The sequence below is a fragment of the Chanodichthys erythropterus genome, chromosome 3 (genome assembly GCF_024489055.1).
Source record: "Chanodichthys erythropterus isolate Z2021 chromosome 3, ASM2448905v1, whole genome shotgun sequence".
Taxonomy (NCBI): domain Eukaryota; kingdom Metazoa; phylum Chordata; class Actinopteri; order Cypriniformes; family Xenocyprididae; genus Chanodichthys; species Chanodichthys erythropterus.
In genome coordinates, this window is record NC_090223.1 from 20,169,453 (window position 1) to 20,184,147 (window position 14,695).

Here is a 14,695-nt window from a genome sequence, read left to right on the forward strand (position 1 = left end):
AGTAAAAGGGTTAAACACAAAGTTTATGGTTGTTTTGTTTGTCAAACTATTTGTAAAAAAAAGTAAGCAATACACAATGTATATCGCAGGAAAATGAATTTAATGGTCGCTGCGCCTTTAAGCATCAGCTCTGAGAGCCACGTGGTTCATCTGCAGCTTCCTGTTTTGAGTTCTAACGGAGAGCTCGAGCGCCGCAAACAAAAGCGTACGAGCATCCGACTATTGATCATTCCTATAATCAGTTACCAATCTATTATCATTCCTACAGCCTGGTCGGACCATTTAATATTATATCATCTGATCTAAAGCAGGATTTTCTGAAGAGCTCGACTGTAAGTACTGGCTTCTTTTCAAAGTACTTGTGCTATATTGTGACACAATGAGTGCTAGTGTCGCTTTGATATACGTCAGCACTTTAGTAAAACCTGAATTAATGTAATGACACTAGATTATTTTAATCCAATTGGAGCTGCTTGTTTGAAAAGGATGCTGATCCCAGGACAGTGGGATTAGATAGTATTTTGACTGGCAAACACCAGAATGCTCATGACTGCTCTTTTGTTGTGTGTTTTCATTTACCCTGCAAACAAACACAAATGCTCTTGAAACAGCCTCAGTGTGTGCTGATGAATGGAGGCTCACTGTCAGTGTGTGTGTCCTCAGGAACAATCCCCTCACTGATGCTCAACTAGTGTCATCTGTAACAATAGACTGGACAGACACTGACAGCTGAAGCTCTGCTCTGGAGGCTGAGTTTGAGGTAAGAGCGTTTCTTCATCACTGATCTGTGTGTGTTTTTACATCTGGACAGACTCTGAAGACTTTAAACTAGTGCTAAGCTGCATATATCACTCATTTTAATAAAAACTACAGGCAAAACATGAGATGTCATTTAATGAGGTCATACTTCTAATCAAATCTGAGTGATAATCGATAGATAGATTGATAGGTAGCGGTGTTGATTTGCTATTATTAATATAATATTAGAGCTTTTATTTTTATATATTCACTATTCATTTTAATTTCAGTTTAAGTTTTAGTAATTGTGCATTTTCATGTGCATTTTTATTTGGCTTTGTTTTTATTTTAGTTTTATTTATTTATTTTGCTTTGAACTTAAAATTATTTATATTAGTTATTTGCCAAAGCAACATTTTTGTCTAACTTTTTATAGTTTCAAATTTTCATCAAAAAATTATATTTGATTTTACATTAATTTGAGTCACCAAAATCAGTTTTAACAGTTTAGTTAACAATAACACTGATTAGATAGATAGATAGATAGATAGATAGATAGATAGATAGATAGATAGATAGATAGATAGAAAACACTGATAGATAGATAGATAGATAGATAGAAAACACTGATAGATAGATAGATAGATAGATAGATAGATAGATAGATAGATAGAAAACACTGATAGATAGATAGATAGATAGATAGAAAACACTGATAGATAGATAGATAGATAGATAGATAGAAAACACTGATAGATAGATCGATAGATAGATAGATAGATAGATAGATAGATAGATAGATAGATAGATAGATAGATAGATAGATAGAAAACACTGATAGAGAGATATTAGAGCTGTGAATTGACAAAGATTTCATGATGCTATTCAATTTCGATTCACAAGCTTGCAATTTGATTCAGTTCTGATTTTGATTTTGATTTGATTCAATATCGATTTAATTGCTCTATGTATTAAGTACAGTATAGGCAATTTTCTGAAAGAAAAAAATCCCTCTCAACTAATGCTGTAAAGTTGATTTATTTTGTATAAGCTACTTACATTTAAATTACACTTATGGAAGGTTTTATAATAATAACATTATAATGATACATTTTTAATGACTTAAAGGCAGAATATGTAAGATTTTTAGATTAAAATATCCAAAAACCACTAAAACTTGTGGCATACTTATATTATCCCAAATGTTTCCAAGAATGTTTAAATCCAGAGAATTTGACAGAAAATGAATTATGTTATATAGCTCAACACAGTAACTCTTATTGTTTAAATCTCATTTTCTTGATTTACCGCGAGTACCATGTTTTACCATGACTAATACTGATCTAGATTACTGCAATGTGCAACAAGTGTCTCATAGCAGCCGCCGAGCGAACAGAGTAGCATTATAACAACTTTCGACATATAAATGTATCTTATATGATAAACAGCGCTGCTTTACCCCACATACGTTTGACCGGAAGAAGCGGAAACGTTCGCCTGCAGCATAATAAAAGCTCCACTGCTCTTGAGCCGTGTGTCGCACTCATCTCTCTTCAGCAATCGCTCCAGCTCTGCTTCATACTACAGTAACATTAATAATCTCATCCATGAACATGATTTCTGCCTGAGTCCTATCCTGATTCTTTTCCAGTGGCTGTAGTTGTGAAGACAACACCTCCCATTATTCCACGAAATCAAGACGTCATCAAGCTACGCCTTTGTTTTGAATAAGTGACCTCTAGTGGCGAAAATGTACATTTTGTGCCTTTAATTATTCTGAACTATTAACATTTAAATGGTGGCTGTCATAAAAAATAAAGGATTCATTTAAAATATTGAAAAACGTGAAGAAAAATACAATGAAGTATGTAATAGTGCATATATTTAGCATAATGCTCCTCACTAGTATTAATTTTTCCAACTATCAAATTTATGGACATTGAATGGCTTTTTTTCTTTAAGGTAAATGTAACATTATGTGACCATATTGTTTTCAAGCCATTTTATTTACATATTTTCCTTTTTCAAACACTGAGCGATTACATGAAACATGATATTGGTTTCAGTAAGTTGCACTGTATCTTTCAACATACCTTCTGATGTTCATGTGCCGCTTCACTTGAACTGAGGCTTTACAGTGATCTGTCACGACACATTAAAGAGTGACAAAGTGGTATTTTTTTATTCAAATTTTGAAATAAAATTGACAGAATTTGAAAGCTGCAACTTTTTTTTCATATAAAAAGTAAGAAAGCATAAGGCCTATTGCGATTTATGGGATGGGAGGTGCTACAAAGTTTTGTTCATTCATCAGCTGAAATCAGCATAGACTGAAAAATCGATTCTTTGGATTTAAGAGTTAATAAAAAATGATTATCAGTTTAAATCGAAATAATGAGTCAACTTGATCTATTTGAACACCAGGAGATTCGGATGGTCAAAAACAGGAATGTCAGCTGTGTAAATATGTAACAAGGAAACGCTCTGGAATGTGTGTGTTTGATCAGTCAGGACAGATTGAACAGAAGACAGAGGAATGTCTGCTATGAAGACAGAAGATGCTGCCAACGGCAAGAGCACAGCTAATGGAGGAGGAATCGTGTATGAAGAAGGAGGCGTCACGGTCCTCAGGTACATCTGACATTATCAGCATTTCCCGTGATCGGTTTGTTCCTGTGAAACTATTCAAAATCATTTTTGTTAATGAAATAAAGCTGAATAATATTAGATGGAAAAACTGAATAAAATAGAAATAAAATAAGTTTAAGCTGAAGTACTAAAATTATTAAAACTTAAAAAAAATAAAAAAATAAATCAAGTCAAATAGAGGTATTAAAAACCTTAGAAAAATTCCAAAAGCACAACAAAATTACTTAAACTGGAAATATACAAAAAGCTAATTCAAAATACTAATAAATACTGTAATAGTCACGGTTATTATTGTTAAGAAAAATTAAAATGATTAAAAAAATTCATAAATGTAACCTGAAATTAAAGAAAATATTAAAACAATTAAACTGCCAAGACATTGTTTTTCATTTTCTTTTAGTTTGACTTGAAATACTAAAAAAACTAAAACTGAAATAAAAAAAAACATTAGATCTATAAAGAAATATTAAAATTATATATATATATATATATATATATATATATATTATAATTTTAATATGTTTATTATTTATTTTTTTAATTTTTGTTTTGTTTTTTAATTTTAGTTAATCTTTTTATATATATATATATATATATATAAAAATTTTTTAACTAAAATTAAAAACAAAACAAACATTTTAAAAAATAAAACTATTAATAATTGTGATATATCAATGATATTAAAATAACTTTTTTTCTAAAACACACTGTTAATGTCATCTCGACCCTACAGTCCTACAGATCTGTCTGAGATGTTGGCAGCAGGAACCAAAGAAGTTCACGAGAAGGCTGAAAACACAGAGTTTGTCAAAGACTTCCTGAAGGGACGCATCCGCAAGGAGCTCTTCAAGGTAAGTGGATCAGTCAATCATGGAGGATTTTAAAGGGGACCTATAATTCATTGTGATATCTTGATCTGTGTTTGTGTTGTCAGCTCGGCCATGTGGCTTTATACTTCACGTACTCTGCCATGGAAGAGGAGATTGAGAGAAATAAAGAGCATCCTCAGTTTGCTCCGCTCTACTTCCCGCATGAGCTCCACCGGCGTGACGCTCTGGCTCGGGATCTGGAGTTCTTCTACGGCGAGGACTGGCAGGATCAGATCAGTGTCTCTCCGGCCACTCAGCGCTACGTGGACCGCATCCACCAGGTCGGCCATGAGCAGCCCGCGCTTCTCGTGGCCCACGCTTACACGCGCTACATGGGCGACCTCTCGGGCGGTCAGGTGCTGAGGAAGGTGGCCCAGCGCGCCATGAAGCTGCCGCCCACAGGAGAAGGGCTGAACTTCTATGAGTTTGATGGCATCCACAGCGCCAAGGCCTTTAAACAGCTGTACCGCAGCCGGATGAATGAGCTGGAGCTGGACACACACATCAAGGAGAAGATCGTGGAGGAAGCCATCCTGGCCTTTCAGTTCAACATGGAGGTGAGCAGGTTTTTTTTTTTTTTTCAGATTTAAATGGTTCATGTTTTCTTTTTATTATTTCAAGCAAGATTTTTTTTTTGTACCAACAGTAATATTTTTTATGGCTTTTTTCCTAATGAGGTCAAGGAGTGCCATTTTAAGAAAAACCAAAACAAAGGATTCAGTGATTGTTTAATAATTCAAAAGTCATGTTTCAATTGTTAAATTTATATATATATATATATATATATATATATATATAAATATATAAATTTAACAATTGAAACATGACTTTTGAATTATTAAACTATATATATATATATATATATATATGTATGTTCTTAAAAATTCATTATTATTATTGCATTATAAAATATATTTTTACATATTTTATTGTCAAATGGATGATGTTTATTTTCTACATTAAATTTAATTGAGCTAATTTAATTAATTTCTAAAATTGCTTTTATTTATTTTGTTACATTTACCTACATTTTTAAAATATTTTATACATAGACACACACATAATAAATTCTTTAATACAATTTTTTAAAACTTTTTGGTAACACTTTATAATAACTGCACACTATGAAGCATTAGTTAAGCATTACTTAATAGTTAATTAATCACTTATAAAGCATTAATAGACATTAGTAAGTAGTTTATAAATACAACTATAATTGCTTTATTCTTGATTTATAAGCATATCTATAATGTGTTTAATAATTGTATTTTCATACTTAATTTAGAAATGATAAACTGATTATTAATAAAGTATTACATTATTTACAAACCAGTTATTCAGGAGTTGTCAGTAGTTCATTTAGTAAGTGTAAGTAAATGATTAATAAACTATTTAAACATTCATTTATACATCTTATTATTTAGACACATAGTAATAGTTACTTAGTGTGTTAGTAAATGTTTTATTAACACATATTCCTACTGCAATTCATGATTAATTCAGGTAGTTATAAAACATTTAGAAGTAGTCAGTTAACTATTTTTGTGAGCTCATCTAAAGTGAGGACTGTTTATGCTTTGTAAAGCTTTTATAAATGAGATTTAAAGGTTCAGTGATCTTCTGCATTGCTGTTCTCTAATGTTTTAAAGTTAGTACAGAGGTAGTTTTGACACTAGGAATATGTTAATAAAGCATTTATTAACACACTGAGTAACTAATAGTATATGTCTAAATAATAAGATGCATAAATGTACATTTAAATATTTTATTAATCATTTACTTACACTTCCGAAATGATCTTATGAACCACTGACAACTCCTAAATTACTGCTTTGTGAATAATGTAATACATAATTTAGAAATGATAAATTGATCATTAATAAAGTATGAAAATACAATTATTAAACTCATTATAGATATGCTTATAAATCAAGAACAGAGCATTTATAGCTGTATTTATAAATGGCTTACTAATGTCTATTAATGTTTTATAAATGATGAATTAACTATTTACTAATGCTTAACTAATGCTTCATAGCGTGAGTTATTCTAAAGTGTTACCAACTTTTTTCTTTTTTAAAAATAATAATTTAAATATAATTTAAAAATAACTTTTTTATAAATAATACATTTTTTACCTATTTTATTGGCAAATGGATGACGTTTATAAATGAAATGTTCTCAATTAAATTTAATTACATTTAATTTTTTTTTTTTTATTTTAGTTACATTTACCTATTTTAAATTAATGATATATATATGTTATGGAAGCTTGTTTCCACCATGAAATAATAAATAACTGTAATTGCGACTTTTATCTCACAATTCTGACTTTTTTTCTCACAATTGCGAGTTATAAAGTCAAAATTGAGAGAAAAAAGTCAGTTTATATCTCGCAATTCTACATTTTTTCTCGGAATTGTGAGACATTAACTCACAATTGCGTGTAATTTCCAAATGTGAAAAAAACAGTTTTTTCTCAGAGTTTATATCTCACAATTCTGACTTGTAACTCGCAATTGCATGTTATAAAGTCAGAATTGTGAGATATAAATTATAAATGAGTTTGTCTTGCAATTCTGAGAAAAAAGTCAGAATTGTGAATTATAAAGTTAGAATTGCGTGATAAAAACACAATTGCGAGAGTGACATTATATCTCATAATTCTGACATATATATATATATATATATATGTATATGTGAATTTTTTTAATATATTTATTTTAAAATAAAATTATTTATTTTTTGTTGTTATTTTTATTTATAAATAGATAAAGCAACATTGTGTTTAATTAAGTTTAATTAAATCAAATAAATACAAATTTAAAATGTACAAATACATGATTTGTTTTGTTTTTACATTTTTTACATTCAATTAATATAATTATGTTCAATTAATATAATTATAATATGATTATTTGATTCTGAAAGTCAAATAATCAGTAAAAATGTAAAGGTTGGGGTCCTTTTTAAAGGTTGATGTTGAGGACAATCAATTGAAGATCTTCTGTTTGTGACGCAGATCATTATATCTGCACTCACTCTGAGATCCTCCACTAACACTGAGTGAATTAAACTAATGGCCCGTTCATAATCACTCTCTCTGTCATCACCTGGAGAGCTCTGCAGTCGCTCTATTAGACTGATCCGTTCGGCTGAACCTGCTGTCACTGTGGTAATATTAGAGAGCGTGTAATTAAAGATGAGAGTCTCTCCTGCTCCATGCGGCTTGAGTTTCATCCGTCAGCAGATAGTCCTTTGTCCTCACGGCAGATTACAGATGAGCTGTGAAATTAAATGGACAAACCTGGCTCAAAACAATGTCGCATCTCACCAGCATCTCTTAAAGCGTTTGATTGTTTGCAATGACATCTAGTTGAATGTGTTTGTCACGCTGCATGTGACGTCACACACATGACAAAGAGCTTTTCATTAAATGCTGGTCATTTCCTCAGTGTTTCCTCATTGTTTCCTGTCATTGTTGCATGCAGATTTTTGGAGAACTAGAGGAGGTCGGAAAGACCCTTCAGGATGATGTTTTGGATGCCGCTCCTGCTCATGGAGAAATGCAAGGAGACATCAGTCAGTGTCCGTACTACGCTGCCAAAATGGGTAAACTTGAACAGACTATTCATCTTAATAAACCAGGGATTCCCAAACTTTTTTTTGTCAGCAAAACCCATAAAATATTTACTTTAATTACCCCCTGAGCTTTTAAATTAATATTTCAAAAATTAATGGCTCATTTATGCATTCACAGCAAGCAATCAGATAAAATATTTAATCTTTTTTTAGTAAATGTTTATTTTAGTAAATGTATTTATTTTACATTTTAAAAATACCTTTTATAAATATTTAAGTGAAATTATCATTATTATTAGTTTTAACTCTGATTAAAACATTTAAAATATATACTACTGTTGTAAATTACAATTGTACTGCAAAGTAAAAGTTTATTACGGCGAATAGATTCAGTATTATTTTAGTAATATTGTAATACTATTATAGATATTTTTTTTATTCATATTTTTATATTTTCTTTTCATTTTAAATTTAAAGTTGTAGTAATTTTGTTGTGTTTTTGTCATTTTTATTTTAGTTTAAATTACTTTTTTTGAAAATTAGTTTTTATTCATTTTTATTTCAGTTTTAGTTATTTTAGTGCGTCAAGTTAAACTAAATGAAAATGAGAAGTGGCAATAGGTTTTTTATGTTTTATTTTATTTAAATTAACGTTTATTATATTTTAAAGGGATAGTTCAAAAATGAAAATTTGATGTTTATCTGCTTACCCCCAGAGCATCCAAGATGTAGGTGACTTTTTTTCTTCAGTCGAACGCAAATTATGATTTTTAACTGCAACCGCTGCCGTCTGTCAGTCAAATAATAGCAGTTATTGGGAACTTGAACAGTAAGAGTCGAAAAAACTTCCTTAGACAAATCCAAATGAAACCCTGCGGCTCGTGACGACACATTGATGTCCTAAGACACGAAACGATCGGTTTGTGCGAGAAACCGAACAGTATTTATATCATTTTTTACCTCTAATACACCACTATGTCCAACTTAGTTCAACTTCTGGTGTGTGAGGTCTGATCGCGCTCTGACAACGGAAGTGATGTCTAGCTCTCATTGAAGTATATGGGCGAGACATCACTTCCATCATCAGAACGTGTTTTTTGACCTCACTAACAGGAAGCTGAACGAAGTTGGACATAGTGGTGTATTAGAGTTAAAATTATATAAATAATGTTCGGTTTCTCGCACAAACTGATCGTTTCGTGTCTTAGGACATTAATGTGTCGTCACGAGCCGCAGGGTTTAATTTGGATTTGTCTAAGCAAGTTTTATTTACTGTTATAGTTGAATTTCCCAATCACTGCTATTATTTGACTGACAGACGGCAGCGGTTGCAGTTAAAAATCTTAATTTGTGTTCGACTGAAGAAACAAAGTCACCTACATCTTGGATGCGCTGGGGGTAAGCAGATAAACATCAAATTTTCATTTTTGGGTGAACTATCCCTTTAAGTCAGAATATATATATATATGTGTGTAATGTAATGTAATGTAATGTAATGTAATGTGTGTGTATATATATGTATATGTTTTTTTTTTAATCTTTTATGTTAATTATAACCCTGGATAGATTATATACTTATTGTATACTCCTTTAAATTTCAGCCTTTTATTTAATATTTGCAGTTATCTATATCACTATTACTGTTTTTTTTTTCCATTAATTGTGCATCCCTGTTTATTCATTTTAATTTTACAATTGATTTTATTAATTATTAGCTTTTTGAGAAACCCTGTCTTAAACCTAAGAAATTAAACTGTTTACATGCTTTTTCTTCTTTGTGTTTCAGCTGCCAGTGAAGGATCATCTTACATTTGTCAAATGGCCATGACCGTGCTTAAAAATCCCTCCGGTCAAGTCCTATTGGCTGCCTGGATCGCTGCTTTAGCCGGATTGGCTGCTTGGTACCTCATGTGACCTCCTTTGACCCACTCTTAGTGCATCCCATTTGCCCCCTCGTTCTTGGGTATAATGTGATTTCTTATGATAATAATAATAATGATGTATGAACACAGACTATTAAATGCAGGATAGCATAGATTATTGTGGCAGCCGTTACTGTTGCACCTGTCAGTGTTGAAGTTAAGGGTGGAGAAACATGCAGAGAGTTATTTTTATAGTTTTATCGCAGTATTGAGTCATTTGGTGCAACGAGTACAAGGGGCCGAAACATATTCTACGCCAGTACGTGAACGTAAATGCAAGATTGATTACATATGTCCTGGTAAGTGTGTTGCATTCTCATTCATCACCATAAGGGGCGCTATAGAATGTTTTAGAGCAAATTGTCGTTTTTTTTGTTTTGATGACATCAACATGTAATGGAAACTCTATCACCCCCCCTTTAGCTCTGAGGTTTGATATCGCCACAGCAATACATGTTCAACAGGACAAGGCACTTGCAAAACATTGTGTAGAATATGTTTATAACAGGTTTGATACAGAAAAGCACATGGTTTTATGGGCCCATTTGTCATGCATGCTTTCAAATGAGATATGCTATGCATACATGCAGCATTTACAAAGAAAAGCAGTACTTCTGACTACTGAGATGCCCGGACAGTAAATGACGGCCACAACGGTTAATGAAGAAAAGCCTTTTTGAAGAGATTTAGAATGTAAATGATGGAAGAATTGCACAGTCATCTCAGACAATTTTGCAAAAGGTCATTTTTGTTTAGTTGCACAACATGATGTTACGGACTCTGCTTTTAGGGATATTCTACAGAAACGGTTAAATGGGCCAGAATGAACTGTTTTTACTAGTGGTTGACCGAATTGAGTGTTTCAGTTATGATGACCACTGACCAGTGATGATGAAGATAAATATATTTTATATATTATTATTGTTATTATTGTCTGTACATATTATGGTAACACTTTACAATAAGGTCTAGTGTATTAGTAAATGCTGATATTTACATTAACCAAGATCAGTAAATGATATTTTCCCATGATAATGGGGTCATGACATGCGGTGCATTTACACTTGTATTTCGGTTTGTTTGATCAGGACCAAACAAAAAACACATGGTCCACTTAGCATTAAGATTGGCATTTTTTTTTGTCACCAAACCTAAAGATACCGAACCTAAAGGTCAGCTTTTATTACATATTCCCTAATTTGAGATGGAACTTACCGAACACCCCAAAAAATTCTATGCTTTCACACCTTCCTCATTTTGTTGTCCCCCTTGGTGTGGTTAATTTGGGCAGGTGTGAATGCAGCAATCGCACTTGGGTGTGCAGCAGAAGCGGATCAAACAAGCGTACCGAGACCTTATTGAAGACCTCTGGAGGGGTTCACTTCAATCTGGACCAACAAACCAAAAGATACCATAATTCATAACGAGAAATGTGTTATATAAAAAGCAGTAGTGTCTGATTCTGTGAGTGAGCACATTAGTTGCTGTAATTGAACACCAAAAATCTCCTCTTCATCTTAAAATGTTGTGTAATTGCGCTCCTCCATGTGAGAGCGCTGTCCCAACAAAGCCCTGATTTCTGCTCTAGCTGCATTATAACATTCATATACGGTCTCGACACAGCCTATTAGACAGAGATCCAGAGAGAGCACATTTGAATTTGGCACAGTATTAATACGAATGTAGTAAATAATTTAACAGCTGGAATGACGGCTACATTCGTACAGTGTTAGTAAGCTAACTTGTCAATCATTTTAATGGATGACGCAGAGGAAACTCTGACCAATAAGAGGACAGTTGTACTATGACTTGCATAAACATTATTTATGCTTTGAAATATTGCCTTGTGAAAGCAAACTGAACCAAGAAAGAAATGCAACATTGTAACAAATTTAATTCTTGTTGCGGAACAAAACAAACAATTCATAGTTGTGAAAATGCCTTTATTCAAATGAACCGCACTAACAGAGCAATTAGGGATGTCCAGATCCGATCACGTGATCGGAAATCGGGCCTGATCACGTGGTTTCAGACTCGATCGGAATCGGACGTTACCTCCCGATCAGGACTCGGATATATGTGTACGGTTCTCCACTTACGGTTAGGTACGCACTTGCACTGCGGTCTATCTCGAATGACGACGCATCTATTGGTTAATATGGTTTGTTTAAAATGGCAACGTGGAAAACAGACAGACAGAGTTCAGATAATGTATGTTTCAGTCGATGGATGCGCAAAACGTTACAAAAACGATAATCAGAAAGCGTGGACAAAACAGTCACTCTTTGTAAACTGTTAACTGCGAGTGCCGTCTGCTGTAATGTCCAGTCATTTACGCCGTCATCACACGGGTGTTGATAGCACGAGCGCAGGTGAGACCTGAACAGCACAGGTTGCTATCTGTGTTTAAAATAAAATCATTTAAGCCTTGCTGATTTAAACCTTCAAGAACAAGAGGCGAAAGAGAACTCGCACGCGCTGGTGAGAAGATTTGTGTGCGCTCATCTGAAGCGCGCACACGCTTATTTCAGTCAGCGCGCAAATACTGAGTTCTCTTTCAAGTCTTGCACTTCAGCGGACAAATTCATACAAAAATGTCAACATGCCCGTCTTAGCGAGTATCCTAGCAAACATAGTCGGTTATGTCTTAAGTGAACGTATATGTACTGGATCGTGCATGTCTAAAAGGGGAAAAAAAAAAAAAAAAACTTATCCTGCTGCCTGTTTTTAATGTTATATCAAACAACAAATAACAAAGAAATCACTCACTGCTCTTGACTGAATAGTTTTTGTAACTTCAATAATAATTAATCTTTATTTATTTTATACAGTAAAGATAATATGCAGTGATATTTTATATTTGATTACTTTATCCATTTTCTGTACGTGAAAACTACTGTTAGATACCTGAAAAACCTGAAAAGCACTGTTCCTGGATCCTGGATCTGTTTTTTCGCTCTTCTTTATTCTTTTTTATATATTATAGAAGTATCGGATCGGGACTCGGTATCGGTAGATACTCAAAATCAAATGACTCGGACTCGAGGGGCAAAAAAACGTGATCGGGACATCCCTAAGAGCAATCACACCAGGGTTCATTTTAATCGAACCATTTGTGAACTCAAATATGTTCCTTATTAATAGTGTTTTTTGCACAAAAATAAGTTTCTTTATGAACTCTCCATTACACTGTGCCTCACTGACAAAATAATATGCTCTGAACAAACATATAATCCTCCAATGTGATTCAGGACACTTGTTTCTGACTTTGGGATCCTTCTAAAGTCTTCACAGAGACGCAAACAGTCTGTTTGAAAGAATGTTTGCTTTGACACATTCAGTTTACTCTTCCATTTGTCCTGTTTTTTGCAGAAGTGAAGTGAAGACAGTGTCAGTGACTATAATGGCTTCTATTTGCTTTAGATGGGACACTCACATCCAGTGTAGGCAAAGTAAGTTTAAGTGACTGAACAGCAGTGGACGGGCCTGTGATGCGATGATGTAAAACTATTCGTCGATGTTTTGCCCTGGATTGTGACATCACAGATCCCACTATATGAAAACGAACCATTTTTAGAGTTTGATTAAGTGAATGCTTTGTTTATAATGAGGATGTTTTAAACTATGAAATTGCTGGATGTATTAATGGTACAAATACCTCTTATATGTCAAAAGATTCCGGCAAATTTTATTTCCCTTGTCATGAACTCTTTAACTAACAAATGAAACCTCATTGTAAAGTGCTACTATATATATATATATATATATATATATATATATATATATATATATATATATATATATATATATATATATATATATATATATATATATATATATATATATATGTGTGTGTAAACAATAGGCTGATATATCAGTCCATCACTGATTATCACTCATGGCTCTGATGAACAATTATCAGATATATTAAGTATTTGAATGCAATTTAAACAAGGGAACAATACTGAATTAGTACAGTCTACTGTATTTGTACAAGCTAGAATGAACATTGATTCATTGATCTGACTTGCAGTATGACATTATTAACATTTATGGATGCAATAATTTCTTGAGTCTTTTTTATGTGACTTTTAATGCATATTAACAGTTTTGTTCCCCTCGAAGACCATAGCATGTGCAATGTTCACCAAGACACTGTGACATGATGCATTTGAGAAGGATTATGGGGGATTTTGTTTCTGGCATGTGTCTGTTAACTAAAGGTGTTTTTCTCAGATTGTCAGAAAGGTGTGTGTTTCAGAAGTCAAGTTTTGTATAAGAGCTAACATGTCTTTATACTGATGAATAATGTTCTTGAAGAGTGTTTCATGTACCAAAAGCTGAGGGGCTGAACATTCACATGACGTTTTGAACCAAAGGAAATGTTACTTTGTTACATTACTAATCGGATCATGAGATGGGCATGTATGTGAAGTGTTTTGAATTAATGGTTGTGATTGGGTTTTATGCAGATCATTTAATTTGATTATTTTGTGTTTTGAGTAACTGACAGGTTTTTTGAAGCACTGGGAGACTTTGAAAGGAATGGAGTGATGTTGATATACAGTACAGTGATATGATTTGTGTAGTTATTTTAAATTTCATTATTCATTTTAAGGTTTAGAACAGTTTTTTTTTTTTTTTATTAAAAATCCCTTTTTTATTTGTTTCAATTGTTCCATCTAGTTCTTTTCACTGTAATGAGTAATAAATTCACAACTGCATTCACTGTTGGTTTGTGTTTTATTTAAATCATTTTCAGTAATGATTCAGATGTATAAATTAAGCTCTATGCATTCTGTCTGTTACCAGAGAAAACAGAACAATTACAATCTAAATCTTCAGGTTGTATCTGTAATGAAGCTGGACTCAGGATAACCCAGATAACAATAAACAATCCAAAGGCAGGCAGCAGGGAATCATAAACGGGTAACC

General features: G+C 32.7%; 1 protein-coding gene across 1 annotated transcript; it reads left to right on the forward strand.

Moving 5' to 3' along the window:
- Positions 1-182: 182 nt before the first annotated feature.
- hmox2b (heme oxygenase 2b) lies at positions 183-14,477 on the forward strand. The gene is made up of 7 exons (XM_067381279.1): positions 183-332; positions 664-760; positions 3,246-3,369; positions 4,121-4,238; positions 4,322-4,813; positions 7,748-7,868; positions 9,625-14,477. The coding sequence occupies exons 3-7, from the start codon at positions 3,275-3,277 to the stop codon at positions 9,750-9,752; spliced, it is 954 nt and encodes a 317-aa protein (XP_067237380.1). The 5' UTR covers positions 183-332; positions 664-760; positions 3,246-3,274; the 3' UTR covers positions 9,753-14,477.
- The last annotated feature ends 218 nt before the right edge of the window (positions 14,478-14,695 follow it).

Coding starts and splice junctions, on each gene's coding strand:
- hmox2b (XM_067381279.1), top strand. CDS start 3,275: ATGTCTGCTATGAAGACAGAAGATGCTGCCAACGGCAAGAGCACAGCT. Junction 4,239..4,321: donor TCCGCAAGGAGCTCTTCAAG/GTAAGTGGATCA, acceptor TTGTGTTGTCAG/CTCGGCCATGTGGCTTTATA. Junction 4,814..7,747: donor CCTTTCAGTTCAACATGGAG/GTGAGCAGGTTT, acceptor TGTTGCATGCAG/ATTTTTGGAGAACTAGAGGA.